At 33.2% G+C, this 27,481-nt stretch overlaps 2 protein-coding genes across 3 annotated transcripts in view; both read left to right on the top strand.

The window, feature by feature from the left end:
• Window positions 1–5,002: 5,002 nt before the first annotated feature.
• On the top strand, window positions 5,003–8,913 carry LOC104115950 (tubby-like F-box protein 3). Of its 2 annotated transcripts, none has more exons than XM_009626704.4 (6): window positions 5,003–5,870; window positions 6,571–6,658; window positions 6,937–7,066; window positions 7,146–7,325; window positions 7,671–8,154; window positions 8,621–8,913. In XM_009626704.4, exons 1-5 carry the CDS (start codon window positions 5,571–5,573, stop codon window positions 8,140–8,142), a joined length of 1,170 nt encoding a protein of 389 aa, XP_009624999.1. In that variant the 5' UTR covers window positions 5,003–5,570; the 3' UTR covers window positions 8,143–8,154; window positions 8,621–8,913. The 2 variants fall into 2 exon arrangements, with proteins under 2 accessions (XP_009624999.1, XP_009624993.1); XM_009626698.4 differs by having other exon boundaries at window positions 5,034–5,870; window positions 7,668–8,154.
• A 4,662-nt stretch (window positions 8,914–13,575) lies between these two features.
• LOC138898578 (uncharacterized) overlaps window positions 13,576–27,481 on the top strand; it is a 32,614-nt gene continuing 18,708 nt past the window's right edge. The window contains exons 1-2 of the mRNA XM_070184655.1: window positions 13,576–14,538; window positions 15,037–15,205. Of these exons, the coding sequence (XP_070040756.1) occupies window positions 13,576–14,538; window positions 15,037–15,205 (1,132 nt within the window). The remainder of the gene's footprint in view (window positions 14,539–15,036; window positions 15,206–27,481) is intronic.

Raw genomic sequence — 27,481 nt, 5'->3', positions numbered from 1 at the left:
CCTATCATCAAATTTGGTAGGCCTACTAAAGGTTTCTTCCAACTCCACATTTTTAAGAACAACTCAATATATAATAGAAACGTAATCCAAAAGAAATTTTTTGAAGAAGCTAAGGTCGGTGATTCAAATATTTTCTTCAACGAAGACATAGAGATATAGAGAGAAAAAAAAATGAAAGACACTATGAACAAATGGTATATATGAGATTTCACATATATAACAATTAATTTTAACACTTCTGAAATGCTAAACACTTTTATCTTGGCATCAGTTGAAGGATTAGTTAATATTCCGTAAGAGAGATTATTGTCTTATTGATCTTGCAATTTACAGGCATCTTATATTAAAAGTACATACTCATATAGTATAAGAATATACACATAATTTAAAGTTATTATCGGAATAGTGTTTTTGATTTTTATACACTTGTTTACTCAATAAAAACACAGACTAGTTGACTAACAAATATATCTCTTTGGAAATAAACTACTATTACAAGAAACCTAGTTAGCTAAGCTATAACGAAATTTAGCTAAAACTTGATTGAAGAATATAAGGAATTATTCGTTAACACATATTAGTTACTTATGAAGTTTAATTTTTTATTTATTTTGTCTGCATCTATGCTACGAGGAAATAATTAATTTAGTAATATAATGATGAAAATCTTGAATCCAACTTTGTAACGAATGAAAGAAGTAAATTACAAATATCTTTTGGGACAGCTGAAACTTCCTACATAACTTCCTTTTGTTTGTTATTGACATACTAAATCTAGAGAAGAACAAAGTACAAGAAAGCGAAGCTGCAAATAAATGCCGTTTAGCTTTACTATATATATTGTATTTTTTAATATAAGTAGAAATTCTAGTTCGTGCGTCTTTTAGGGTTGGAAAGAGAAGATAAATGGGCCAACCATTCTACAATATACAGCCCATTGGACCAAAAGGCATCTTCCTCCCTGCGTTGTGAATTGATGGGCCCATTCTTAGTAAGTGCTGTGGGCCCATTCCATCATCCTCAACCAACTACCCGGTTTTTATCTTTACTAGTCTTAGTGTACGCGCGTGACACGTGTACCCAATGAGAAAAAACTTACTAAAATAGCATAATTAATTATTCGAAAGATGTATTTCTGTTTATTTTCAATGTTTCAATTCGGTTCTAGAGCCAAAGAATTTGATAGCTTGCAGTCTAGTATAATGAGAAAAATGATCGTCGCGTAAATCTCTATAATAAGTAAAAAGAATTCTTTCATGTAAATGATTTTTTTTTTGGTTTTTTTTAGTTCGGTCACAATAAGGTTATTTCGTTTGTCGTTAAACATAATATTTCTTTTGTCAATTGGAATTGAGATCATTTTGGCGCAAGTAATCATGTAGCCATGTTTTTTGGTGATTTGTGTCATATCATATTCTAACTTCTAACAAAATTGCATGCAGTAAAAAAATAATTGGATTATTCATTGTACGATTATGCATTCTTTGAATATTCTTGCTTCATTGTTAGCAAATAAGTATACTTTTATAATTTTTTAAATTTTTTAGCACACACACTGAATATTGGAGCTTTATGTATTGTTACTTCGTGTCTAATTTTTGGATCATGCTCCTAAAAGAATCATAAATGATATTTAAATAATAATAATAATAATAATAATAATAATAATAATAATAATAATAATAATAATAATAATAATAATATTTAAACAAGTACACTTTTGTAGTATTACTTCGCGGATGATGGCAAGGTTTTGTGGCTTTAGGTTTTTTGTGGCTTTTTAGCTTCATGTAAGATTTGAAGCTTAAAAGGATTTGTTATATTGTCTAACGAAGAGAGAAAATCTAAGTTGAGGAATTTATTATACATTGTTGTCTTAAATATTAGGCTAAGTATTAACTGAAGTTAATTTGAAAATTCTAAACCATTGTGAAATCTATTTTTAAAGGGTAAAAAATGCGAATGACATTTTGCTAAGGGCATTCGTACTTTTAATATAGTATAGATAAATTATATTTCTAAAATAATTTTTTTGTTTATTTTTACTTGTCCATGTTTCACTTGACACATCCCTTAAGAAGCAATTAATAAAATAATAATTTGACTATACTACTCCTAATTTTAGCATGTTGGGATTTGGGGAATGACCTGGAAATGGTTAGCAGTACTTAATAATAGAAGTAAAATATATATAAAATGATAAATTATCTCTTGAATATATAAATTGGACAACTAAAGTAGACATTTTATTTTGTACAGTAAACAAGTAAAAATGGACTAAGGAATTAATTTTGTAAATTATCATTAAGATCTGAAAGTGTGACATATTTATGTAAAGCAATTGAGTGCTATGCCTTCAAAATCTATAGAGAGTTTTGTGTTACTCCTTTGACAAATGAGGAGGAACAATATTCGTGAATTGGTAAATACGAAAATCAATTTTTTAAATAGAAAATTTAATGTGAAGTGTGGAATAAAACATGTAAGATTATTGCTAATTTCTATGGATTTAAGATTATTCAAAACGAGTAGCTCAACGACCTCATTCACAGTTTAGAAATTATAAGCAGTTTGGTCTTTAAAGGTGGACAAAAACAGCTAATACTTTGGTCTTTCAGGTTGGATTGTTGACTATTTTAAGGTATTTGAATTCTCACCAAATATTTTTATTATTTATCCATATATATTTGATCATGTTGTTTATCTTTGTCGGATCAAATGTTCACATAGCTATGGGCCTCATTGTACCATATGAATTTTATTTTATTTACTAAATCCAATTGATCAAGCAGAGATTCTTATCGAGTTTTTATTTTCTTTTCTAATTTTTATTTGCAAAAATACGTTACTCCAGTATATTCTTACCTCTATCAAATACTCGTTCTTATGTTATATTCTCCCCAAAAATGGAAAAAGATATAGTATGGTATTTTCTATATATAGATATTTGTGACGTGGAAGCAAAATTGTTCACTGATTATATTTAGGGAGTAACTAGATAAAGAGAGGAAATAGCAAGCTTTTTGTAGATATATAAACTAATGGAAGTCCATCTCGCAATTAAAGTTAACATCACATCATCGATGTTATTTGAAAAAAGATTTTTTTAGGATAATTCAATATTAAATAGTAGAAAATTGCTTCCTCCCATACCATGATGTCAATTTTGCGAGCTGAATTTGAATGAAATCCCTAACAATTCTTAATCATAAAATTATATGACAAAGTGCCGTGACATTATTTATAATATAATTTTTTTAATTGTTTAAAAGATAAGACGTTATAGTTGATTTTTATCTCATAGTAAATTAAACACTATTGCATTGCTTATATCTATAAAAAAAAATATTGGATATTTTATTTTTATGAGTTTTTTTATTTCTTTTATATTTTTCTTAAACTTTTAATGTATTTTATATATTATTTGTGGGTATTATGCTATTTTATTAATTTATTAATTAAAAATTTAAAGATCCATGAAGCTTACGCCCAATGTGTCGGGGCATACGGCTTCGCTCCATATTAAGTAAAATATCATGTCTTACGTTCTCGCCTTGTAAAATACTGATCTTGATTATTATTGTTTAATGAAGTCTTCCTATTTCCTCATTAATTAGGTAAAGAAGAAGATAATTTTTTAACTAATTTATTACATTTATGGATTTTATCAAACACTATTTGAGAGCTTAGAGTAGGAAATGAAAAATCTGTGAGAATGGAATGTACCCCTCAGATGCTCTTAAAAATGAGGGAAGAAAAGTAGAGGTTAAAAGAAGAGAAAATGAATAATGTAATTTTATTTTGATTGTATTATCTATAAATGTACATAAAATATACTACTAAGGCCTAAGTGATACTCATTAATGTCAGAGCAGCACATGAAATGAAAAGACAGATAATTTTGTAAGCTTCTTAAATAAATAAATAAATAAATAAAAGAATAATGTAAATTTTCTAAGTATGAGACCTTTAAGGTTGAGTAATGAAGGAGAAAAGAGATTACTATCATGTCACTAAAAAATAAAAATATAAAAATTAACGAATCTAACTTTCTATATGAATTTAGACATTGATTTCTTAGTGTTTGAATTAAAATAAAATTTCATTCTTAAAGCTATATAGAAAATAGAACAAATCGCAGTATGATTTTCGGATGCAATTGAAAAAAGTATTGAAAGTAAAAGGGCAAGAAACGTTTTAGTGAGAATTGAACCTGAATATTTAACTATTAAGAAACAAAAAATATAATTTAAAATACTAAATAAGGTAACGTGTTATTTTCAATGAACCAACTCCTGTTTAATAAAAAGAAGTTGGTACGATTTTAGTCTAAGAGTATTTATACGCCATTATTATCCAGTTCAAACCAATTACATATCCATATTATTTATGAGTCCTTATCATACAAAGACTTTTGTTATAGTTGTGGTTTTAATAATTATAGTTATCTAAAATATTATCTTTCATAATAAATGAATTTTATTTGAACCAACTCCTAATATCTTTAGATTACCACATGAAAAATGTGAACTCGTGTAATTAACAATTACTAGAAAATTTCCATGTAGTTTACATCTTATCACCAACTTTTAAATAGTAACTAATCGCACATACTTCATTTTTAAAATTTAAGTTAATTATATATTAAAAAAATAGAAACTGAAGAATGGAGTAATTTTCAAAAATATATTTGTTTATATATTTTGTAAGTTTTTTAAAAAGTTTCAAAAATAAATTTTCAAAACTTTTTCCCCTCTTACATAACTGCAGCATTTCAAGTAAATTTATATCCAAACATAATTTCAAAATTTTCAACTTAACTTCAAATAAATTTTGTTTTTTCAAAAATTATAGTAAGTAATTTTTAATTTCAAACGCCTACTAAATACTCAATACTCAGGAAAAAAAAAGGAAAGTGTGGGACCATTCACCCAATGATTCACTTATCTATCCACTATCACTCTCTCGACAACATCCCCTACTTAGCAGTATTTATCGTACTTTTTTCCAGAAAACAATAAAAATACAGTAGTTTCCATATTTTCTTCTTTACAGTTTACACACATCTACTTCCTCATTTCTTCCTCCTCCACCTCTTTTTCTTACTACAAACCTAATCTTAAACACATATATATACTCCACTATTATTCATTTTCACCTTCCAAATTACCTTCTTTGATTTCTATTTATTCCTATCACTTCAAGATTCAGCAATTCCTCATTTTTTTCAGTTTCATTCAAAACCCATCTGGTTTCTTGGTTTTTTTGGGTTCAATTTTGTGTGTTAATGCATATATCAGTTTTTTTTTTTTTGAAGATGGGTCTTGAGCTTAGACATAGATGAGTGCTAAAGATTATATCTTTTTGGTGTTTGGTGATTAAAGTTTTATCTTTTTGGTGTTTGGTGAATCTTGGGTTTCAGATCTAGATTTAAGTTGCATTCTGAATTGTAGATTTTGAATTTTCCGTCTTAAATTTACGAAATTTCGTTTGATGGGTCTGTTTTTCTTGAGCTTGTGAGGCTTGTTTGAGAATTTATTTTCATTTTTTGTTTATATTTTGGGGTTGGAATGAAGTGGGGTTATGGGTCTAAATCAAGATCTCGCCACAGCTCAGTGGTAGCTGTGGCAGAGGAAACAGAAGGGATTGAGATTGATGAAGAGTTTATAGAAAGCTATTGGGCTAATTTGCCTTCAGAGCTATTAAGAGAAGTTCTAATGAGAATTGAGGATACAGAATCTAAGTGGCCTCTGAGAAAAAATGTTGTGGCTTGTGCTGGAGTTTGTAGGAGCTGGAGAGAGATTGTGAAGGAGTTGGTTAAGACCCCTGAAGTTTCTGGCAAATTAACCTTCCCAATTTCAGTTAAGCAGGTAAAAGAAACTCACTCTTTAATTGATCAAGGATGTGTTAATTATGTTTATTTTCTTTGTGGTTTGCATTAGATTTGAGGTGGTCATATTTTAGGAGTAATTTGTTGCTTATTGTGTTGATTTGATTTGGAGTTTTCTTGTTTCTTTTAGTGGTTTTACCCTTTAAAACAAATACAGCTTCATTTCTTCAAGGCTTAGATTTGTTATTTGTTCTATAGCTTAATTTGAAGGACATATATTGAAATTCAAGATTAGCTTGGCTTGAACTGAGCTTGCTTGCCGATTTGGAAGCTGATGAAATGATATATGTTAGGCACTAGCCAACTCTTTGGTTCATTTTCTTGTATCTGTTCTAGCTTGTCGACAATTATATGCTTAATCACCTTTTTCTTCTTTCTAAACAACTTCTTCCAAGTTTTATTGTTATGCAAAAATGATGATTTTCATATCCGCATACCGGATAAAATTATTGTGAAAACAAGATTTTGAAAACAAGGATGGTTAGTCATCCCTCTCACGAGTGAAAACAAGATTTTGAAAACAAGGATGGTTAGTCATCCCTCTCACGAGTGAAAACAAGAATGAAGTATAATGAAATTGTAAAGGTCCGAATAAGAAGTTACATATATCAATTATGAAGTTTGTTATTACTTTTATCTTTGTTTCATCTATTTTAAAAGTATTTCCCTATATTTTGCAGCCTGGTCCACGAGAGACACTCCTTCAGTGCTTTATAAAGCGAAACCAGGCAACACAGACATATCATCTTTACCTCAGTTTGACTCAAGGTGAGCATTCACTGTTTCAGAATGGGAAAATGACACTATATAGCCGCTCTCAAAATAATAACCAATTTTATATACTATTTCGGCTACCGAATGTAACTAGTTTCTGGCGCGGGCTTAAAGTGATAATACCCCTTCCAGAATCCGGGCCTTCAATTTATGGAAGTTCATCTTTTCGAGCAAGTTGGTTGTGTAGGGAAGCATGATTTATGTTCAGCTAGAAATGTATCCTCAAGTTTGGAATCATCTGACATTTTTCTTCCATCTGTTTATTGTGGCAGCATTGGCTGATGATGGCAAGTTTCTTCTTGCTGCTCGGAAATACAGGAGGCCGACCTGCACTGACTACATTATATCACTGGATGCGGATGAAATGTCAAAGGGAGGTGGAACTTGTATCGGGAAACTAAGGTTTGGCTTGCTTTTTGTGTTGATGGGGTGAGTGGTAATGCTTAGATGGTGTTTAACGAGTCATTTTCTTTTTGGCTAGATCAAATTTCCTTGGAACCAAGTTCACTGTGTATGATGCTATTCTACCTTATGCTGGAGCGAAAATGGTGAAGAGCCGTTCCACTAGGCTTGTGGGGTCAAAACAAATGAATCCTAGAGTTGCTTCTGGAAACTATGAAGTTGCTCATATTTCGTACGAGTTGAATGTACTTGGAGCCAGGTGAGGCTTTGCTTTTCTTACAAAAGTTTGGAAGAGACTTCTAATCAAATTAATTGCTCTTCTTCGCACTATGGACTAAATTTTGCTAGATGTATGAAACTATCCTCTTAAGGCTAGGTTTTTGCTCTTTTCGGGGGTCTTGTAACTTTCTGTAATCTCTTAGCACAATCTTTATGATAAGGGTTACTTTATCTTATATATAAAATATGTTTCGTTCTCAAAAAAAAAAGGTATGAAACTATCCTCTGCTAGGAATATTAGTATTATTATTATTAATGGTAATAATACATTGGTTAGTATTAGACAGTGGATAATGATAGGTCAATCGTCTTATGTAACTAGCAGGGGGCCGAGAAGAATGCATTGTGTAATGGATGCTATCCCCACTTCTTCCATTAAACCTGGAGGTGTAGCTCCAACACAGGTTGATTTTCCAATGGGCAATAGTGATTCCTCACTTCCACTTCGGTTTCTTCGATCCAAATCAAATCGCATGGAGAAGTCCTTATCTGGACCTTTAGAAACTCAGAGAGAAGGTTCACTTGTTCTGAAAAATAAGGCTCCCAGATGGCATGAGCAGCTCCAGTGCTGGTGTTTGAACTTTCATGGTCGCGTAACTGTTGCCTCGGTCAAGAACTTTCAGTTGGTGGCTTCTCCAGAGAATGGTGTGGCTGGACCAGAACACGAGAAGGTTATTCTGCAGTTTGGCAAAGTAGGGAAGGACGTGTTTACAATGGATTACCGCTACCCACTATCAGCATTCCAGGCATTTGCTATATGCCTTAGCAGCTTTGACACTAAAATTGCTTGTGAATGACTTGTCTTGGAGGTTTGGCTCTAACTCTTTCCTTGCAAGAGTTCAAATTTTCAAACATCTCATTTACTGGGTAGTCTTTGGCAATTATCAATATAACAAGGTCTTGTTTTCATGTTCAATAAAGTCGAGGAGGAAACTTATATAAGTTTATTGTGCTAACTTTGTCACTTGCATCAATTATGAAGCTTCGAAAAAGAAGTTCATAGTAATTATGGCTTAACTTTCTCTTTTAAGCTTGCGATTAACTTTTACGTGAAACCAAAGATTAGATCATATAAAAAGTTTTCACATGGACACACCGGCGTATAAAAATTCAAGTATCTTGGCATGTCACACATAAGGGCGTATAAAAATTCAAGTGTCTTAACATGTACTCACATAACATTGCATTAGCCATACTAGTACAGAGTTGTTATTAACTTCAATATGTTCGTCTGGCTTCTAAAATGCGACTTTGCATTTGTTTGTGCTTTAACAGAGGGGCCTCTACTGCTTGGAACTGCAATTATTTCAGTGGGCAATTGATGGAATGGGAAGCACAGGAATGGTGTATAATACAAATAAGATGCTAAAGCTGATTATGATTTTTCACACTGTAACTTCTCGGATGTTAGCACAAAAGACGGACAGAAACTAAAGAACCAAAGAATATTGCAGCTACAGAGTAGAAAAAAGCATGTTACTCTAAACATCTTCTGTACATTTCGTTTGTTTTGTGTACATAATTTTCTTTGAGAAATCTTCAATATTGTTGTTGCCATTTGAACTTCACTCCTTCCTTACCTCTCTTTCTATATCTTTTAGACTATCTTTCAGTGTTTACCATAATTCGACGGTAAGTAATTTGCTGCCTGGAACTGAAAACATCAACGTTTCATTAGTCTATTAAGTTTCAAAGGACTTTCTTCATATAATCAAGATTTTGTGTCTTGTCGATATTTAAAGGCAGCCCGGTGCATGGAGCATCCTGGGGAAGGGTTCCCAAAAGGTATGATATATGCGGCCTAACCTGATGCAAGTATTGGAGGTTGATTCGACGGCTCGCTCTATAAAGTCCGAAAATGTATTTGTTACCAGACTATAATTTTGAGAGTGCTGAACAAGATTTTGATATACTGGAGTATGTGGACTCAACTCTATGCATTTCTGAAATTGAAAATTGACAGAATCTAATTCCTTTTTGGATAAAACCTGGGAATCAATTGGTGGGATAATAATATTCTCTAGTAGCGCACTTGCTTTAAAATGTCTGACCAAATGTTTTCTGTATAACGTCTCTATTACCTAAATTCTCTTTTTCTTATCGAATTTGAACTTACGTATTCGTGCTACTCACAAACCGACACGAAGAAATCTCTTATACAAATGAATGTGAATCTATTCGATATACCTTCAATTGTATGTACAAGTTGAAAGAGTACAGTTCCATAAATGTCTAATAAAATCTAGAGAATTTCAACTAAGAAAAGTTCAGAGATTTTACTTTTCTTTCCTTGTTAAGTTTAACTTTAACTCACACAAGATCAGCGTAGAGAACAACACCTGATCTAACCCAGCACAAGATCAGATTAGATAAGCTCACAGAATATGTGCGTGGTTTCTGATCCTTTGTTTCCCATCATGCCGAGTCAATAATTGAGATTCTAATTAGAATATCAAGGTGAAATTTCATCTTTTTAATGATTTTTTTCGTGCAGTTCCACGTGCTTATATGGGTTATAACGAAAGGCCATGCCAATCTACATTTTTGTCTTCTTGTTTTATGTGTTTGGATTAAAACTGTTCAAAAATATTATTTAATATGGTGTGATATTATTTGTTTTGAGCGAAGTCTGCATGATTTTTCTAAAAAAGTCTCAAATCATTGAGAGTATTCAACTCCTTATAAGACTTTGTTCACGCACACCCCAATAGTACGAGTCAATGTCAAATATAAAAGTCGTTCGGTACAAGTAATTTTGTTAAGATTTGAACAGGTCAACATGTTTTTGGTCAAATTTGTATGTCTATTTAGTGGCGTTTGGACATAAGAATTGTAAAATTTTAAAATAGGGGAAAAAGTTTTTGCAAGTGAAAATGGTATTTGAAATTTAGAATTGTGTTTGGACATGAATATAATTTTGGGTTGTTTTTGAAGTTTTGTGAGTAAAAATTTTGAAAAATAACTTTTTGGAGTTTTTCAAATTTTTGAAAATTTCCAAAATGCATCTTCAAGTGAAAATTAGAATTTTTACGAATAAACGCTCATTTCGAAAAAAAGTAAAAATTTTTTGAAAAAAGAAAAAAATTTCTTATGTCCAAACGAGCTCTTAGTCTATTTCTGTATGGAGAATAATTTTTTAAACGGAAAGGGCCAAAATCACCCCTAAAGTATTGGAATTGGTACAAAAAAACTCTCCGTCCACCTATTTAAATAAAAATGTCCTTTCCGTTATTTTTTTGGCTCAACATTACCCTTATTATTAATAAAAAAATTCTTGAAAAAAAAAGAAAATTTAATTAATTCCACGTGTCACTGTCCCATTGGCCTAATGTAAATCCTAAGTCAAATTATAATTAAACTCACCCGTAACCCGCCCGGATATTGATCTGACAAAATTTTAAAATATAACTCTCTCTCTAACCTCTGTCTCTTCACCATTGAGCATTTTTGTACGAGTGTATGTTTACAATTATTCATGAGACAAATTCAAAATTGAGTTCTTTATTAGAATAATTTTTATGGAAGACGGAAGGAAGTGTCATATTCTTCTTTATGCAAACATTTTAGATTCTTTTTGTTTATTTAATAGGTATTCTTCATTATATTTTTTATTTGAAAATTCTAGTGGGTTTCTTTATTATTTTTTGTCATTCCTCTGCGAAAATTTGAGCATTTTTTTCAATCTTTTTTACTGTTTATGTAACGTGTATTTCTATATTTAATTTATTTCGCTATTTGCTCTATTAATTTGTAAGCTTTTCTGTTCTTTGTAACGAGTATTGTGCAATTATCACATTTCATACACACTGGGTTCATATGATGTATTAATAATAGTTGGCAATTATTTAGATATTTTCTTCACTAGTATTTGTTTTCTTCTTGTGAAATCATTTTTGTTATCATGAATTCAATTTTTTTGATTAGATTACTATGCTAAATCTAGTAAAAAAAAGAATTTCTATCCATAATTTGCTAGTGAGATGGGTTATTGTGTTTATTGCTAGTTTCGACGGATCGTGGATTCCGCCCAAATAACAACGAGGAGAAGAAGGCAAAGAGAGAGAGAGAGAGATAGATAGAGAGAGAGAGAGAGAGAGAGAGAGTTGTGTTTTAAAATCGGAGCGGGTCTATATTCGGACGGGTTACAAGTGATTTTAATTATATTTTGATTGAAGTTCAAGTTAGGCCAATGAAACGGCGACAAGTGGATATTAATAAAACTAGTCTTAGGGTACGCGCTTTGCGCGTGTACCCCATCTCGATGAATTAATATATTTAAAATAATTATGTAAATATATATTAAAATTATGTTTGAGTTATAAAATAAAAATTTGCATAATTTAAATAAGAAAAGAATTCGTAATGTATGTAATATTAAAAATTTATATACAATTCAAATAGTGAAGGATTTAATCCATAAATTTAATTAATTAAAAACTTCGAAATATACGGAAAAATTTACATAATGATAATGAGTATTCAATTACCGATTGACACGTAATTTATAGTTTCATTTCTTATTTTAATAAAGTTCAAAATTAAATGGTGGCGATTTTTATGCTTCCAATTACGTTATTGAAGTTGCCCGATTCTTCTTTATTTTGAAATTAATTAATAGAATATACTTGATATACATAAAGTAAATGATAAGGATGAAATAATAATATTTTTCTCTCCTCTAAAATTAGGTGTATCATTTGAACTTGACGTGCAATTGAAAAACTACATTGAGTCATTTGGTGGAATCAATGGAAAAAGAAAAGTTTTCCTGTCGGTGAATTTTGTATTTAGGTGAACCCAAAGCCACCAGATTTGGCAGGATTTTTAGAATGCATACTTTGGTGATCGGAGGCTTTAAACTTATTTCCATTCATAAAGACTTTAGCGTTGAACTTTGTTTGAGAATAAAAATGGCAAATTCATTAATGATCTCAAACTCCTAAATATAAGTAGTTTATAAAAAGAGATGTAGTGCATTTAATATCATTATATAAAGAGATACATATTTTAAACAAGGAAAGGTTTAATAATCAAAATTTTATCTAATTTTAAAGTCTATAAAATTAAGAAATAACTAAATTACTATTTAAAGTATATTTTTAAGGGTTTGAAAAAGAAGGAAACTTTCCAACTGAGGGGATTGGAAATATACGAAACTTTGTTAGTGAAGGAATTGAAAAGAAATAAAGTTTCCTAACCAAGGAATTGGAAAATTAAATTAATTCTCTAAGATATAAGCTTTCCTAGTGTGAATTGAACGTCATTGAACTCCTAAAATGGAGGGAAATTCAAATATTAAATTTCTAAATATTAGGAAAATAATTAATTGACTATTCCTAAATATTAAAAAATTAACCAAATAAATAATTTCAAATATTAGAAAAATAGTCAAATGACTATTTTGTTCAGTGTGACCTCGTTCCCCTATTTTCTGGCGCACTGACCTAGCCTAGCGGCAGCGGCGGCTGAGACAATTTTTCAGCGAGCCTCGGGCGAAGCGGGCGGGAACTTCCAAAACATAGCTGCTGTGGACAACACCTTTCTCGGCACTCGTTGTGACTTTAGGTTCTATTGTTCTTCCTTAGAATTTGCTATTTGTTAATATTGGACTCGTGTGAGTTGGTACCTCCCGTTTTCCAGTTTTCCTTTGTTGTGTTAGTTAAATTGAGACTCGTGTGAGTTGGTACCTCCCGTTTTCCAGTTTTCCTTTGTTGTGTTAGTTAAATTGTTGTCAGCTTAGTTCGTATTAGTTTATTCACCGTATTAGTGTGCCTGTAGTTGCAACTTGTCTTCTTTTGGTTTGGTATGTTATATTGTGTGTGATAGTGATTCCCCTTACTCTGCCGTAGGTATAGTGGCTGTGGTCTGGGATGGTCAAGTGAGGTCATGTCCTCGGGGGGAAAGTGGGGTGTCCTTGGGGGAAACAGGGGGTGGGGGCGGGAGGCAAGGGAGGTAAAGGGAACAAGGGTGTCTGTAGGTTGAGAATTGGGTCATGGAACGTAGTTACATTGACGGGTAAGTCTATAGAGTTGGCGAAGATCCTCCAGAAGAGGAGGGTCAATATAGCATGTGTCCAGGAGACTAGGTGGGTAGGGTCGAGGGCAAAGGACGCGGACGGGTATAAACTTTGGTACTCAAGAGTCCAGAAAAGTAAGAATGAAGTGGGCATCTTGGTGGATAGGGAACTCAGAGAGTTTGTGGTCGAGGTTAGACGAGTGAATGATAGATTGATGATTATTAAGTTGGTGGTTGGAGAGTGCACCCTAAACGTCGTTAGCGCCTGTGCGCCGCATGTGGGCCTAGATGAGGAGGTTAAACGACACTTCTGGGAGGGGTTAGATGAGATTGTGCGTCAGGTTCCGCCTACTGAGAAGCTATTCATAGGAGGGGATTTCAATGGGCATATTGGGTCGACTGCATGTGGTTATGGTGAGGTGCATGGAGGTTTCGGTTTTGGGGAGAGAAACGGAGGAGGTACATCGCTGTTGGACTTCGCTAAGGCTTTTGAGTTGGTGATTGCGAACTCTAACTTTCCAAATAGGGAGAGGCATTTGGTTACTTTTCAAAATGCGGTGGGGAAGACTCAGATTGACTATCTCCTCCTCAGGAGAGGTGACAGAGGATTGTGCAAGAATTGCAAGGTGATTCCGGGTAAGATACTCGCGACGCAACATAGGCTGTTGGTGATGGACGTTGGTATTATGTTAAAGAGGAGGAAAAGGTCTACTCGAGAAAGTCCAAGAATCAGGTGGGGAGCTTTAACTAAGGATAAAGCCCAAGAGTTGGAGGGGCAGTTGTCGGCTATGGGAGCTTGGAGGAGCAGTGGTGACGCAAGCACTATGTGGTCAGCGACAACAGATTGTATTAGGGAGGCTGCGGGAGAGGTGTTAGGAGTCTCGACAGGCGTCTCTGGTGGGCACAAAGGAGACTGGTGGTGGAATGTAGTGGTTCAAGGTAAAGTGGAAGCTAAGAAGGCGGCGTACCTGAAGTTAGTGGGGAGCATAGATGAGGAGGAGAGGCGAGCATGCATGGATAGGTATAAGATATATAGGAATGAGGCTAAGCTGGCGGTCACAGAGGCTAAGACTGCGACTTATGGTCGCATGTACGAGGAACTGGGAAAAAAAGGTGGGGGGAAGAAGTTATTCCGGCTGGCCAAGTTGAGAGAGAGGAAGGATCGGGATTTGGACCAAGTGAGATGCATCAAGGACGAAGATGGTAGAGTCTTAATGGAAGATGCCCAGATTAAGAGGAGATGACAGACTTACTTTCATAAACGTCTGAATGAAGAAGGGGATCAGGATATTGTGCTAGGCGAATTGGAGCATTCCGAGAGTCACTGTGACTTTGGGTACTGCAGGCGTATCGAGGTTGATGAGGTCGTGGGAGCAATGCGTAAGATAAGTAGGGGCAAAGTGACCGGGCCAGACGAGATTCCGGTGGAATTTTGAAAGTGTGTGGGGAGAGCAGGTTTGGAGTGGTTGATTAGGTTGTTTAATGTTATTTTTAAGGCGAAGAGGATGCCGGATGAGTGAAGATGGAGTACGGTGGTCCCATTGTATAAGAACAAAGGTGATATCCAGAGTTGAAACAATTATAGAGGTATCAAATTACCGAGTCATACTATGAAAGTGTGAGAGAGGGTGGTTGAAGTGAGGGTGAGGATGACAGTGTCTGTATTCGACAACCAGTTCGGGTTCATGCCGGGTCGTTCGACTACAGAAGCTATACACCTTGTTAGGAGGTTGGTGGAACTGTACAGAGAGAGGAAGAAGGATATGCACATGGTCTTTATTGACCTAGAGAAATCGTATGATAAGGTTCCTAGAGAAGTTCTCTGGAGATGCCTGGAGGCAAAAGGTGTGTCGGTTCCCTACATTATGGCGATTAAGGACATGTATGATGGGGCTAAGACTCGGGTTAGGACAGTAGGAAGCGACTCTGAGCATTTTTTGGTTGTAATGGGGTTATACCAAGGTTCTGCGCTCAGTCCGTTCTTATTCGCCCTGGTGATCGACGCGTTAACACACCATATTCAAGGGGAGGTGCCATGGTGCATGCTATTCGCCGATGACATAGTTCTGATTGATAAGTCGCGAGCCGGTGTTAACGAGAGGCTAGAGGTTTGGAGACAGGCTCTTGAGTCTAAGGGTTTTAAGCTGAGCATGACCTGGAGTGTAAATTCAGCACTGATCCAGGGGAAGTAGGCGTGGATGTGAGGCTTAAATCACAGGTCATCCCGAGTAGAGGCAGCTTCAAGTACCTTGGTTCGGTTATCCAGGGGGAGGGGAGATCGACGAGGATGTCACACACCGTATTGGGATAGGATGGATGAAGTTGAGGTTAGCATCTGGAGTCATGTGTGACAAGAGAGTGCCACCAATACTCAAAGATAAGTTCTATAAAGCGGTGGTTAGACCATCCATGTTGTATGAGGCTGAGTGTTGGCCCGTTAAGAACTCACATATCCAGAAGATGAAAGTAGCAAAAATGAGGATGTTGAGGTGGATGTGCGAGCACACTAGGAATGATGTTATTCGGGAGAAGGTTCACGTGGCTCCCATTGATGACAAGATGCGGGAAGCGAGGCTTAGATAGTTCGGACATGTTCAAAAGAGAAGCCCAGATGCTCTGGTACGGAGGTGTGAGCGGCTGGTTATGGAGGGCACGAGAAGAGGTAGAGGGTGGCCTAAGAAGTATTGGGGAGAGGTGATCAGACAGGATATGGCGAGGCTCCAGATTTTCGAGGACATGACACTTGATAGGAAGATGTGGAGGTCGAGTATTAGAGTTGTAGGTTAGGATGTAGTTGTGTCTTGACTTACTTCGTACCATTGTGGGACTAGCCAGGTAGGGTTTTTGTTTAAGATAGCTAGTGACAATATTGTATTTTACTACTTCGCTTTTTAGTGCATGTCCTATTTACTAGCTATCGCTTTTGCTTTGCATCTTTCTTCTGCATTTCATGGTGTTCCTATTTTTCCTATGATTGTTGTGGTGATACTAATATTGTCTCCTTTTGTCCTTTTGTCTTTTTGTTTTCTTGAGCCGATGGTCTTTCGGAAACAACCTCTCTACTCCTTTGGGGTAGGGGTAAGGTCTGCGTACACACTACCCTCCCTAGACCCCATTAGTGGGATTTTACGGGGTTGTTGTTGTTGACTATTTTGTTTAGTGTGAACTCTATTTTTAAAGGGCAAAAAAGGCGAACGACATTTCGCTAAGGGCCTTCGTGCTTTTAATATAACTAGTCTTAACATACACGCGTTGCGCATGTCCTTCGTGTTAATGAAAATAATTTTTTAAAAATAATATAAAAATATTCAAAAGACATATTTATGTTATAATATAAAAAAATTTAAAAAATTTACAAGTTTCAAAATGATAGATATTATCATATTTAGGAGTTTGATCCACGCTATTCTATTGATATCTCTGTAATCACACATGCATCCAAACTCAATCATTATTAATAGTTCTTATAAAGTTTTAGCTCGATCGTTATCTTATATTACCTACGATTTCTTTCTAAAGTACTTTTTTTACTCGGGACCAATTACTTATATACGTCATTTTCCTAGTTATATTCCTTTGTGCAAAATGTTAACAATCTTTTTACCGTTTAAAATGGATTTCACATTTTAAAAAAAAATTTATTTGATTATTTTTTAATATTTAGACAATAAAAGTGGACAAAGAATTTGAGTACGTTCAAAGCAAAAAGAACGTCCTAATTGCTCTTTAAAGTATAAATTCATGCCTACCTCTTACCTTAAATATGAATTATTGTTAATTCTTCCACCATTTTTTTTATCAAAATTATATTTTTCATGGACTTTCTTTTACGTCCCTTTTAAATATTAGCACTAGGATCAGTTAGTTACTTTAATTTCATTTATTTATTTATTCCACGGAATATACATCCACGAAAGTAACATGTAAGAATTATAATTAAGTTACATATATAATTCAAATAAGGAAAAATTTATGTAAGGTAGAATTTTAATTGACTTTAAATTCCTATATTTTAGGAATTCCTACCTATTTCAAATAGGAAAAGATTTAATAACCAAAAATTTAGGCAATTTTAAAGTACTAAATATGGGATAATAATTAAATGACTATTTTGTCTAGAACGAACTTTATTTTTAAAGGGTAAAAAAGACGAACGATATTTTGCTAAAGGCCTTCGTGCTTTTAATATAGTACTAGTCTTAGGGTACGCGCGTTGCACGTATTCCCCACATCAATAAGTAAATAATTTTCAAAAACTCACATAAGTATTATATTAAATAGTATCTTTGAGTTCTAATAAAAATAAAATATATAACTTTCTAAAAGTATATATGTTGATCCCAAATCCAACCCAATGAAAGTACTTAAGTTTTGTAAGAATATCTTATGAAATTTTTTGTTATTTTTATGCCTTAATATCGAACAAACAAGTAAAATAATTACTTTTATCACGACGAGTTGGCCTGCCTGTAATTCCTATAAAATTTAATAAGTAAAAATTTAAGTTTTAAAATGACTATTGTTGAGTCAATAATTTAAAACTAATATATAAAAATATACGGAGTTATCATTTGTTAGAATATTTGTAAAAAGAAAAAGAAAAATAATTAACAATAACTCATTTAGAATAGATTTCATCTTTATTATTTCAAGTTTGCATACGTCAATAGAAAATTATTTATTGATTATATGTTATTTTACAATTATTGAGTAAATTCTATACATTTATAGATGATGTTTGCAAGTGAAAAATTATTGAGTGTAGCTTTAAATATTATATAAAAATTTTAAAAAATAAATTTTTAATTAATTTTAAAAAATAAAATTTTAATTAATTTTAAAATCCTAAATAATAAAACATTTAACATGGAATGTATTATAATTATGGTACAAACTTCAAAAAGTAAATAATTTATTTAAAGTAAAATCTTAATTGATTCAAAATTTAAAATATTAGAATTTTTTTATCTAATTCAAATAAAGAGTTATTTAATAACTAAAGCTTTAGTTGATTTAAAATTTTTAATATTAAATAAATAATAAAATATCGTGAACAGAATTTGTATCTAAAAATATAAAATAATTAATAAAGGAGATAAATCAATATTAAACTAACATTGAAATCCTTATCAAATGTTCATTCCTAATGTCTATATACGTTGAATAAGGAGGAAAATTTACAAACAAATTGTTTGAATGGTATAAGATCAACTTAATTAATTACTCAGTTTAAGTAAAATGTCAAAATAAAAAAAGTGACTACTATCTTAAGTCATAATGTTAACTACAAACGTTTATAAGACAAAAAACTTTGGTGGGATTAATCTACATAATTAAAATAAGGAAAAATTTACTAATAAGTCAAATTTTAGTTAATTTTAAAGTCTTAGATATTAGGAAGTTAATTAAATGACTATTCCTAAATAGTAGGGAATTAATTAAATAAATATTCCTAAATATTAGAAAAATAATTGAATGACTATTTTATCTAGTGTAAACTTTAATTTTGAAGGGTAAAAAAGGCAAACGACATTTCACTAAAGGTCTTCGTGCTTTTAATATAATATAGATATAGATAGATATAGATATAGATTTTTTTATTTTCTAAAATTTTCTATTAGTAAAAAGAGTAATGTTGAGCCCAAAAAAAGGGTAGGGATATTTTTATTCAAACAGGTGAACGAAGGGTATTTTTGTACTAATTCGGATACTTCAGGGACAGACTGGCCATTTTCCGTTTTTTAAATCGTTTTTCTAATTTTTCTCACCTGTTGACTAACCATCACTGACCGTCTTTTGGGTTGACACTCGACAGAATAATGATTATAGCTTCAACTTTCGCACCTAAACTTTCGCAGAAGAAATTTCGATATTTGAATTCACGAATTTAGTTGCAAAACCTTTTATTTTACGGAATGACAAACAGGTTGAAATTATATATATATATATAAAAGGACCGGCCTTATTACGTATCACTTTCATTGAATGCAAACTTGTCGCGTCAATTATTATATGGAGGTCACATGAACTTCTATATACTTTGATTTATTGGTAATCATGTATTGCATATGTACCAGGGCCGGACATACCATATTAGTCAGACAAATACAGTAACTTTTACTCAGGGCAAAGTGCACATATAGCCGATTTTGGGGCCGTTGTTTATGTTATGCCCTAAGTTCATAATATTTTGCAAGTTTACCATATCAAATATACCCGTATAAAGTTACAAATTTTATCTAAAGCTGGGAGGTCACCTACATAATTGAACTTTAGGCAAAATTACCTTTGCAATCATCTCAGTTTGTAATGATATATATATATACCATTACAGCAACTAAAAATAAGAGGAGGCGGCAGCGTGTTCTGTATGATGTTTTCTAAAATTAGGTACATATTAAATAATTTTGAAAATTGGATAAAAGTTAAATAGCAAAGTTGCCGTGAATTTTTTTTAATTTTGCTTAGACATTGTATTTGTATTAGAAATTCATTAAATATATGTTAACAATTAATTGAATATCAGTAACTAAAACGGACTATTAGTTTGATGGTAAATTCAGAATTCATAAACTTCAAATCCTTACTCCGCTTCTATATTTATGGACTATGGTTTTTGCCTTTCTGGTGCATAGGAAAATATAAAAGATATGCAAATGCGACTATCATTTATCTCTAGGGGATATTTAATATATATACTAACATTAACCATTTCAGCTAGCAATCGTCGCTCCATAGCACCACAAATTCAGGCTTTAGCTATTGGACCTCCTCTGGCTCAACGCCATCGCTGATCTAACGTCCAATTCAAGTTTCGATTGCTAAAAAAGTAGATTTAGGAGATTGGAGATGTATGTAGACATTTGAATTTTATTGAATGTAGTCCATATAAACTATCGGCTCAATTCTTAAATTCATAAGATATTGGCAAAAGTTTTCACCTCAATTAAGTCTAAGTGGGCGTTTGGACATAAGAATTGTAAAATTTCAAAATAGAGGAAAATATTTTTCAAGTAAAAATGGTATTTGAAATTTAAAGTTGTGTTTGGACATGAATATAATTTTGGGTTGTTCTTGAAGTTTTGTGAGTGATTTGAGTGAAAATTTTGAAAAATATTTTTTTGGAGTTTTTCGAATTTTCGAAAATTTTCAAAATGTATCTTCAAGTGAAAATTAAAAATTTTATGAACAAACGCTAATTTCGAAAAAAAGTGAAATTTTTTTTGGAAAAAAGAAAAAAATTTCTTACGTCCAAACGGGCTCTAAGTATATTGATTTAAATTAGAAGAATTAATCAAAATAGTCGCCCGCCCAATCGCTTAAATTAAAGATAGCCGAGAGATGTAAAATTTGTGTATTATATGTGTATAATCTTATATAATTAGTTTATAATTCATATATACCAACTAAAAAAAGTAAACAATAAATTCGACTGATTGTTTATATAAAAATCCCATTAAATAAAAGTTCAATTTTATTGAGACACAAAATAAGCTCATATGATGGCTCGAACCTAGAATTCATTCCGGATGTCATTTCGTCAAAATAGCACGGGTTAGCTAGTTTTCGGACTGATAATTAAAAAATAGCCAGCGTTTGCGATGTCATTGAAAAATAGCCATTGTTTTGCTAAAACACAAAAAGTTCCAGCATAATATGCTGGATTATGGAGCTCCTGCGTATAAACTCCCAACATAATTTGTTGGATTATGGAGCTCCTGCTTTTAAACTTCCAGTATATTATGATGGAACTCCAACACATTATAAAATTCCAATATATTATGCTAGAAGTTCATATGTAAAAAATTCAAACTCCACCATATTATGCTGGAATATTTTCAGATTTTGGACAGTATTTTTATTCAGATTTATCTTTACATGAAAAGTAGCAAACTTTTGATTATTTTTAAAACTGTGGTTATTTTTCAATTATCAGTTGTAAATCTGACTATTTTTGAATTTCACATTGTTATTTCATCCTAGGCCCAAACTCATCCCATATGGCAAGTGACATGACTCGTACAATCAAATTGGAAAAATAGCATGGTATAACAATCTAGGAAGAGAATTGGTATTAAAAAGCCTTAGTTTTAGATATTGGTACCCTATAGCCCAATTTTAACTTTTTCTTCTTTTTAATTGATATATCATAGCCAAAAGTATTTTTATTCAAAATCAAAACTAACGTTCAGTACATTCCCTTCTCTCCCTCTTTAATGCTATTCTTCTATATCTTCCCCAAATTCCAGATTTTTCAAATTCCCCAAATCTCTCTCTTCTTCTCTGATAAATATTCTGTTATGGTCTCTTCTTAATCCTTTTTCAACTATTTCTCTATATCAAGAGTCTGAAGTAGAATTTCGCCGAGAATATCTGCATTCATTCCAAGTTGAAAGATGGGTAAAAATTCAACCTCTAAGAAATCAAAATCTAAAGCTACAGTGGTCAAATCTTCATCTCTTCATGTCGATTATGACTTTGATTTCGAAGTTACGGTGTTAAAGGGATCGAATTCACCACATGCAATAGATATTCGACATGACAATCAAAGGAAAAAACGGGCTGATTGCAATGTATATAAAAGACAAAGGAAAAAAAATAGCAAACGCGCCTGGTATACAACAAAATGTTGCTGTTAAACCCAAAAAGAGAAAGCACGTTAGCACAGAGGAAGTTGAATGTGATAAACATCATTTGAAGGTATTTTTTTTTAATCTCAATTGATTTAATGTATTATATCTGATTTATCCTTCACATAGTGTTAGCTATAGTTCTTTTTTTTGTTGGGTTCTGCTTGAACAATTAGGCCTGGATCGTTTCTACTGCTTAAATAAAGTTATCAGCTAAACCTATGGTTTCGTGCAAAGCGTATTTAAGCATTAGCATCCTTGCTTAATGTATACTTAGATGTTATATGAATATAAAAGTTGAAATAAAAGGTTGGGCACCTTTTTTTTTGCTACCAATTCTTGTTAATTCTTTTGAATTTTCAGTAAGAATAGAAAAATTGGATTTGCCCTTATTAGTGCTTGAGTGAATGTTACGCCTTTCACATAGTTAGCTCCTTTTCGTTTTTACATAATGACTTTGGGTGTTTTAGCTCCATATCGTGGTCTAGGAATTACAAAGTGATCAACTTATCTTGCCCACCTTGTTGAGAGTGAATTTTAACACTAAACTTTCCTTTTTCCTTTTCATGTTTAACATAGAATACTAAAAGTATTGATAGAACCCCCATACTTGACTACATCTTCTTCTTCTTTTTTTTAATCATTTTTTATTTAGTATTAGTATCTTTTACACCATTTGCTACTCAAACCGCATCAGCAAACGCTATCCGTACAGTAGTGGATCAAGGTTTTAGTATTTGAATTTGTAACGACCCGGCCAGTCATTCCGAGAGTTATAGCCCTGTTTTCCAATTTTTACTTTTTTATGTGTTGTTCAGCTGCGTTGAGTTACATCGAGTTGGTAGGTTTGGGTCCGGAGTAATTTTGGAGTGAAATGAATACTTAGTCCCTTAGTTAAAAAGCTAAGTTAGAAAAGTCAACCGGAAGTTGACTTATGAGTAAACGAATTCAGATTTGGATTTTTATAATTTGATTAGCTTCGTTGGGTGATTTTAGACTTAGGAGTGTGTCCGCAATGTAATTTGGAGGTCCGTGATAGAATTAGGCTTGAATTGGCGAAAGTTGGAAGTTTAGAAGTTCTTAGGCTTGAATTCGGGGTTGATTTGGTGTTTTGATGTTGTTTTGGGTGTTCCGGAGGTTCGACTAAGTTCAGGTAGTGATATATGACTTGTTGAAATTATGAGGTCCTGAGGGCCTCAGGTGAGTTTCGGATAGGTTTGAGTTGTGTTGCGCTCGTTTTTCTTATGTTTCGACGCCATTTCTTCAAGCATAAATGATATCATATTGAACTAATGAGCTCCAATTTCTTTTTTGATTGAAACATTAGATCCGTATCGTAATTACGGACTGGTAACAAAAAGAATCGTCGAATTTGGACATCGTATGAGGATTTTATGGTCATTTAACTAAGAACTAGGTTGCCAGATTTTTCAGATTAATTGCAAAATTGCCACTGACGGCGTATTTAAAAATCTGTATTATTTGCAAATATTGAAACCAACATATCTCCTTCATTATAAGGTCAAATTAAGTGATTCAAAATTCTAACTTGACTAGAATTTCACAAGTAATCCATTGGAGGCATAAAAAGCGAGTTTTGGAATCGTTTGGCATGAGAAACGAGGCAGAATATCTAGCCGAAAAATATATAAAACAAGAGTTTGTTTATTCAGTCATATTTTGAGTTGGGGAGCTCGGATTTGGGCGATTTTGGGGGAGATTTTTATCATAGAAATTGGGGTAAGTGTTTAATACTCGGTTTTGATTATATTTCATGAATCCATCTTCGTTTTTGGGATTTGATTGATGATTTCAAAGTAAAATTGAGGGAGTTAAGGTTTGAGTTTTGGAGAGTTTAAGTGAGGATTTGAGGGACCAAACGGAGTCCGATTTTGATAAATTTTATATGGTTAGACTCGGGAGAGGACGAGGTTTATTATTCTGCCATTTTTGACTGATTTCGAGACGTTGGACCTTGGGGCCGGGTTTTGGCCGATTTCGGATTTTTGGCATATTTATGTAGTTTTTATTGTGGAATTCGATTCTTTAGACTATGTTGATAGTAGTATTCTAATTTTTGGTTAGATTCGGAGCTTTTGGAGACCGAGTCCGGAGTGGGATTTTACGTTGTTAAGGTAAGTAACAGTTTTAACTCTGGCTTTGAGGGTATAAACCCAAAGAATTTGATATCGTGTGACTGTATGGAGGTGATACCCACGCTATGTGACTGGCGTGTGGGTGTATACCTCGAGGGATTGAGACTTGGTCCGTCCCGTGAGGCCTCATGGCCATCATCTGTGTTTACGTAGTTACTTGTTGTTGAACTTGTCTGCCTTCATATTAGAGATCATGCTTAGGCTTTATTCATGCTCACATTATTTGTACTCAGTCATAGAAATTATTGTACATATTTACCTCAGTCTATATTATTTGCTAATATGCTGTGATACTTGATGTGGGCTGTGTTCCCTTATTTGTTGATGATGGTGAGGCTAGTGAGGTACATGATTGAGTGAGGCCGAGGCCCTGGTTGTGAGGATATTAATACCATAACGCGTGAGTTGTCTGCGTAGCACGTGAGTTGACCGTGCGGGTCCAGGTATTGATACCATAGCGCGTGAGTTGTCCGCGTAGCATGCGAGTTGACCGTGCAGATCCAGGTAATGATATGATGGCACGTGAGTTGTCTGTGCTTAGCGCTTAGGCTTTGGGAGCCCCTCAGGAGTCCGTACACACCCCCAGTGAGCACAGAGTGTTGAGCGTTGAGTGCTGAGTGCGAGTGCTGAGTGATTGAGTGACATTGTTGTGAGGTTGCATTTACTTTTTCTGTTGCTGCATTTACCTGTTAATTTTCCTTGTAGTCTTACTGATTTATGAAATTACCTGTCTACTCCTATTTGTACTTAATTGTGGAAATAATAATTGGATTATTCTCCTTAGCTCGTCACTACTGCTCAGTTCCTTAGTTATTTCTATTACTACTGAGTCGGTTGTACTCATACTACACCCTGTACATTATGTGCAGATCCAGGTGAGTTAGAAGGCGACGATCGTTGAGTTCAGGCCGGCTATCTTTGGAGACTGCAAGGTAGCTGTTAGCGTCCGCAGGACCTTGTTACGCTCATGACTTAGTGACACCCCGATGTTTGGGGCTCATTTTCGTATTTTCTATATTATATTTAGAGTTGATTTAGTTTATGAGAAATTCAAATGTTGGTACTATTTTATTAAATTCTTAGAATCGATTTAGTAGTAATATTTTGGGAAATAGGCTTGCCTTGTAACACGATAGGCGCCATCATGACCATGTTTAGATTTTGGGTCGTGACAGAATTATGTTAAAATGCAGCAGCTAAACTCTAACATTTATGAAAAGGTATTGAACTATTCTTTCTGAAGATGTGTAGCTGTAGAGAATTTAATGATGTTCACTTTCTACATATGTGGCTTAGTATAATTAGTATTTTTTTAAATGTAGAAATGGGATATTTGTGTCGCATTGGATACAAAATTATCCACTTCTCGTTGGAGCTCACATACCAATGTTGAAGTTATTGATGAGTTAAAGTCGAAATTGACTGATGAGCAGATTCAAATGCTTAGGAAAACTTGTTTCGGCTATTTCCTTGATTTATCTCCTGTTATTATTCAGAATCATGTCATACGGTTCTTAACGTCAAGGGGGTTATTTCAAGATAGTGATCATGAGTTTTACGTCAAGATCAATCATAGTACTCTGTGTTTTGGGATTAAAAAATTTACAATTATATCTAAACTAAGGTGTGTTGGTGAGGTCAATGATGAGAGAACTTAGAATGGATCAAATAGGCTCAAGGATGCCTACTTTTTCGATTGTGATAGAGTATCATAGGACGACCTTATTGATTGTTTTAAGACAAAGAGATGGCAGTCAGATAATGGCGCTCTAAAGATTTTGTTATTGTACTTCATATACACCTTCTTATTTTCCACAATTAGTAAAAGATCATTTGTTAGTAATCGAGATTTTTATTTGATTGAGAGTGGGGAATACGAGCAGTTTCCATGGGGGAATATTGTATTTGAAGCTTTGATTGGTTCACTGAGAAATAGGTTTAAATTAGTAAAGATGTTTTATAGGTCTGGCAGTTTATCACTTGCATTGCAGATTTGGATTTATGAGTGTTAATCTGAAGTAGACCCCAATATTGCCACTCGTGTTGCAAGCCTAGTGCCACGGATCCTAAATTGGAGTGTAACAGAAAGGCCTAGCTTGAGAAATTATGCAACGTCATGTTGGGAGAATCAAGGAACAAGGTAACATTGTGAAGTTTATATTTGCACTTTAAAGTATTCTGTACATATGCTAAATAATTGTGATATTTTTAGATTTACGCTAAAACACAATGATACACATTACTATGCATAATAATATTCGTTGTATGATGCTTGATATACAATATTTATGCAAATTTTTTGTACTTACCATCATAAATTGTTGACTTTTTTGTTTATTGTAGTTGGTGTTTACAAATATTTCTGCAACCGTGGATGAGTCATTGTGGTGTATATGTGGCATCTTTTACCGAGTGTTTTATCCATCAAAGACCAATTCCAGTTGACTTCGATGTAGAGCAACATCGCAAACGACTTGGTACATTGTTATGGGATTATGGCAGAACCAAACAAGAGAATGAAGTTGAAAGTGAGCCAGAGTTTTCTAAAAGAAGCTTCAGGAAAAATGCTCCTGTAATATTGAAGAACAATTAGTCTTATTCTTTAGTTTAGTTATCTTTTATTTTGGGATCTGTAAACACATTTATATTTTATTATGGCTTACTAGGAAATAATATTTTTAATGTATTATTTATCTTTTGCTGGATAAAAGTATCTTTCGCTTTTTTGGTCAAATTAAGAAATTACTAGTATGAAGCACGAGTATTTCGATATTTATGCAATTTTTATAGCACGAGTATTTCGATATTTATATCTGGACTAAGGTGTGTTGGTGAGGTCAACGATGAGGGAACTTATAGTTGATCAAATAGGCTCAAGGATGCCTACTTTTCCAATTGTGATAGAGTATCAAAAGGACGACCTTATTGATTGTTTTAAGGCAAAGAGATGACAATCAGATAATGACGCTCTAAAGATTTCAACGCTTGATAGTGTGTAAATTAAGCAAGACAATAGACAAATATCGGTTTCACAACACGAGTAGATGTACATGTGTATCAATGCTTAATTGTACAACTACATGTATACATTTATGTTACGACCCTAATTCCCTCCGTAGGATGTCGTGATGGAACCTAGTCTCTAAGACTAGGTAAGCCTATCAATGTGGAATAACAATAGAAATCTGAAATAAATAATCTTTAAATTCACATAATTACAACTCCCAAAACCCGGTAGACATAAGTCACAAGCTTCTAAGAATTTATCTTCAATGTATCTATATATATCAGGGTCTAAGAAAAATAAGGAAGCAACATAATAATGATAGAAGGGG

Source organism: Nicotiana tomentosiformis, chromosome 9, assembly GCF_000390325.3.
Source record: "Nicotiana tomentosiformis chromosome 9, ASM39032v3, whole genome shotgun sequence".
Taxonomy (NCBI): Eukaryota; Viridiplantae; Streptophyta; class Magnoliopsida; order Solanales; family Solanaceae; genus Nicotiana; species Nicotiana tomentosiformis.
The sequence above is the reverse complement of the archived record's forward strand: the minus strand, read 5'-3'. Positions and strand labels throughout refer to the sequence as shown.

Bases quoted from the DNA above. Each gene is read 5' to 3' on its own strand.
- LOC104115950 (XM_009626698.4), top strand. From the start codon at position 5,571: ATGAAGTGGGGTTATGGGTCTAAATCAAGATCTCGCCACAGCTCAGTG. The intron at 5,871-6,570 runs GTAAAAGAAACT...TATATTTTGCAG, and splicing joins TCCCAATTTCAGTTAAGCAG to CCTGGTCCACGAGAGACACT. The intron at 7,326-7,667 runs GTGAGGCTTTGC...TTATGTAACTAG, and splicing joins TTGAATGTACTTGGAGCCAG to CAGGGGGCCGAGAAGAATGC.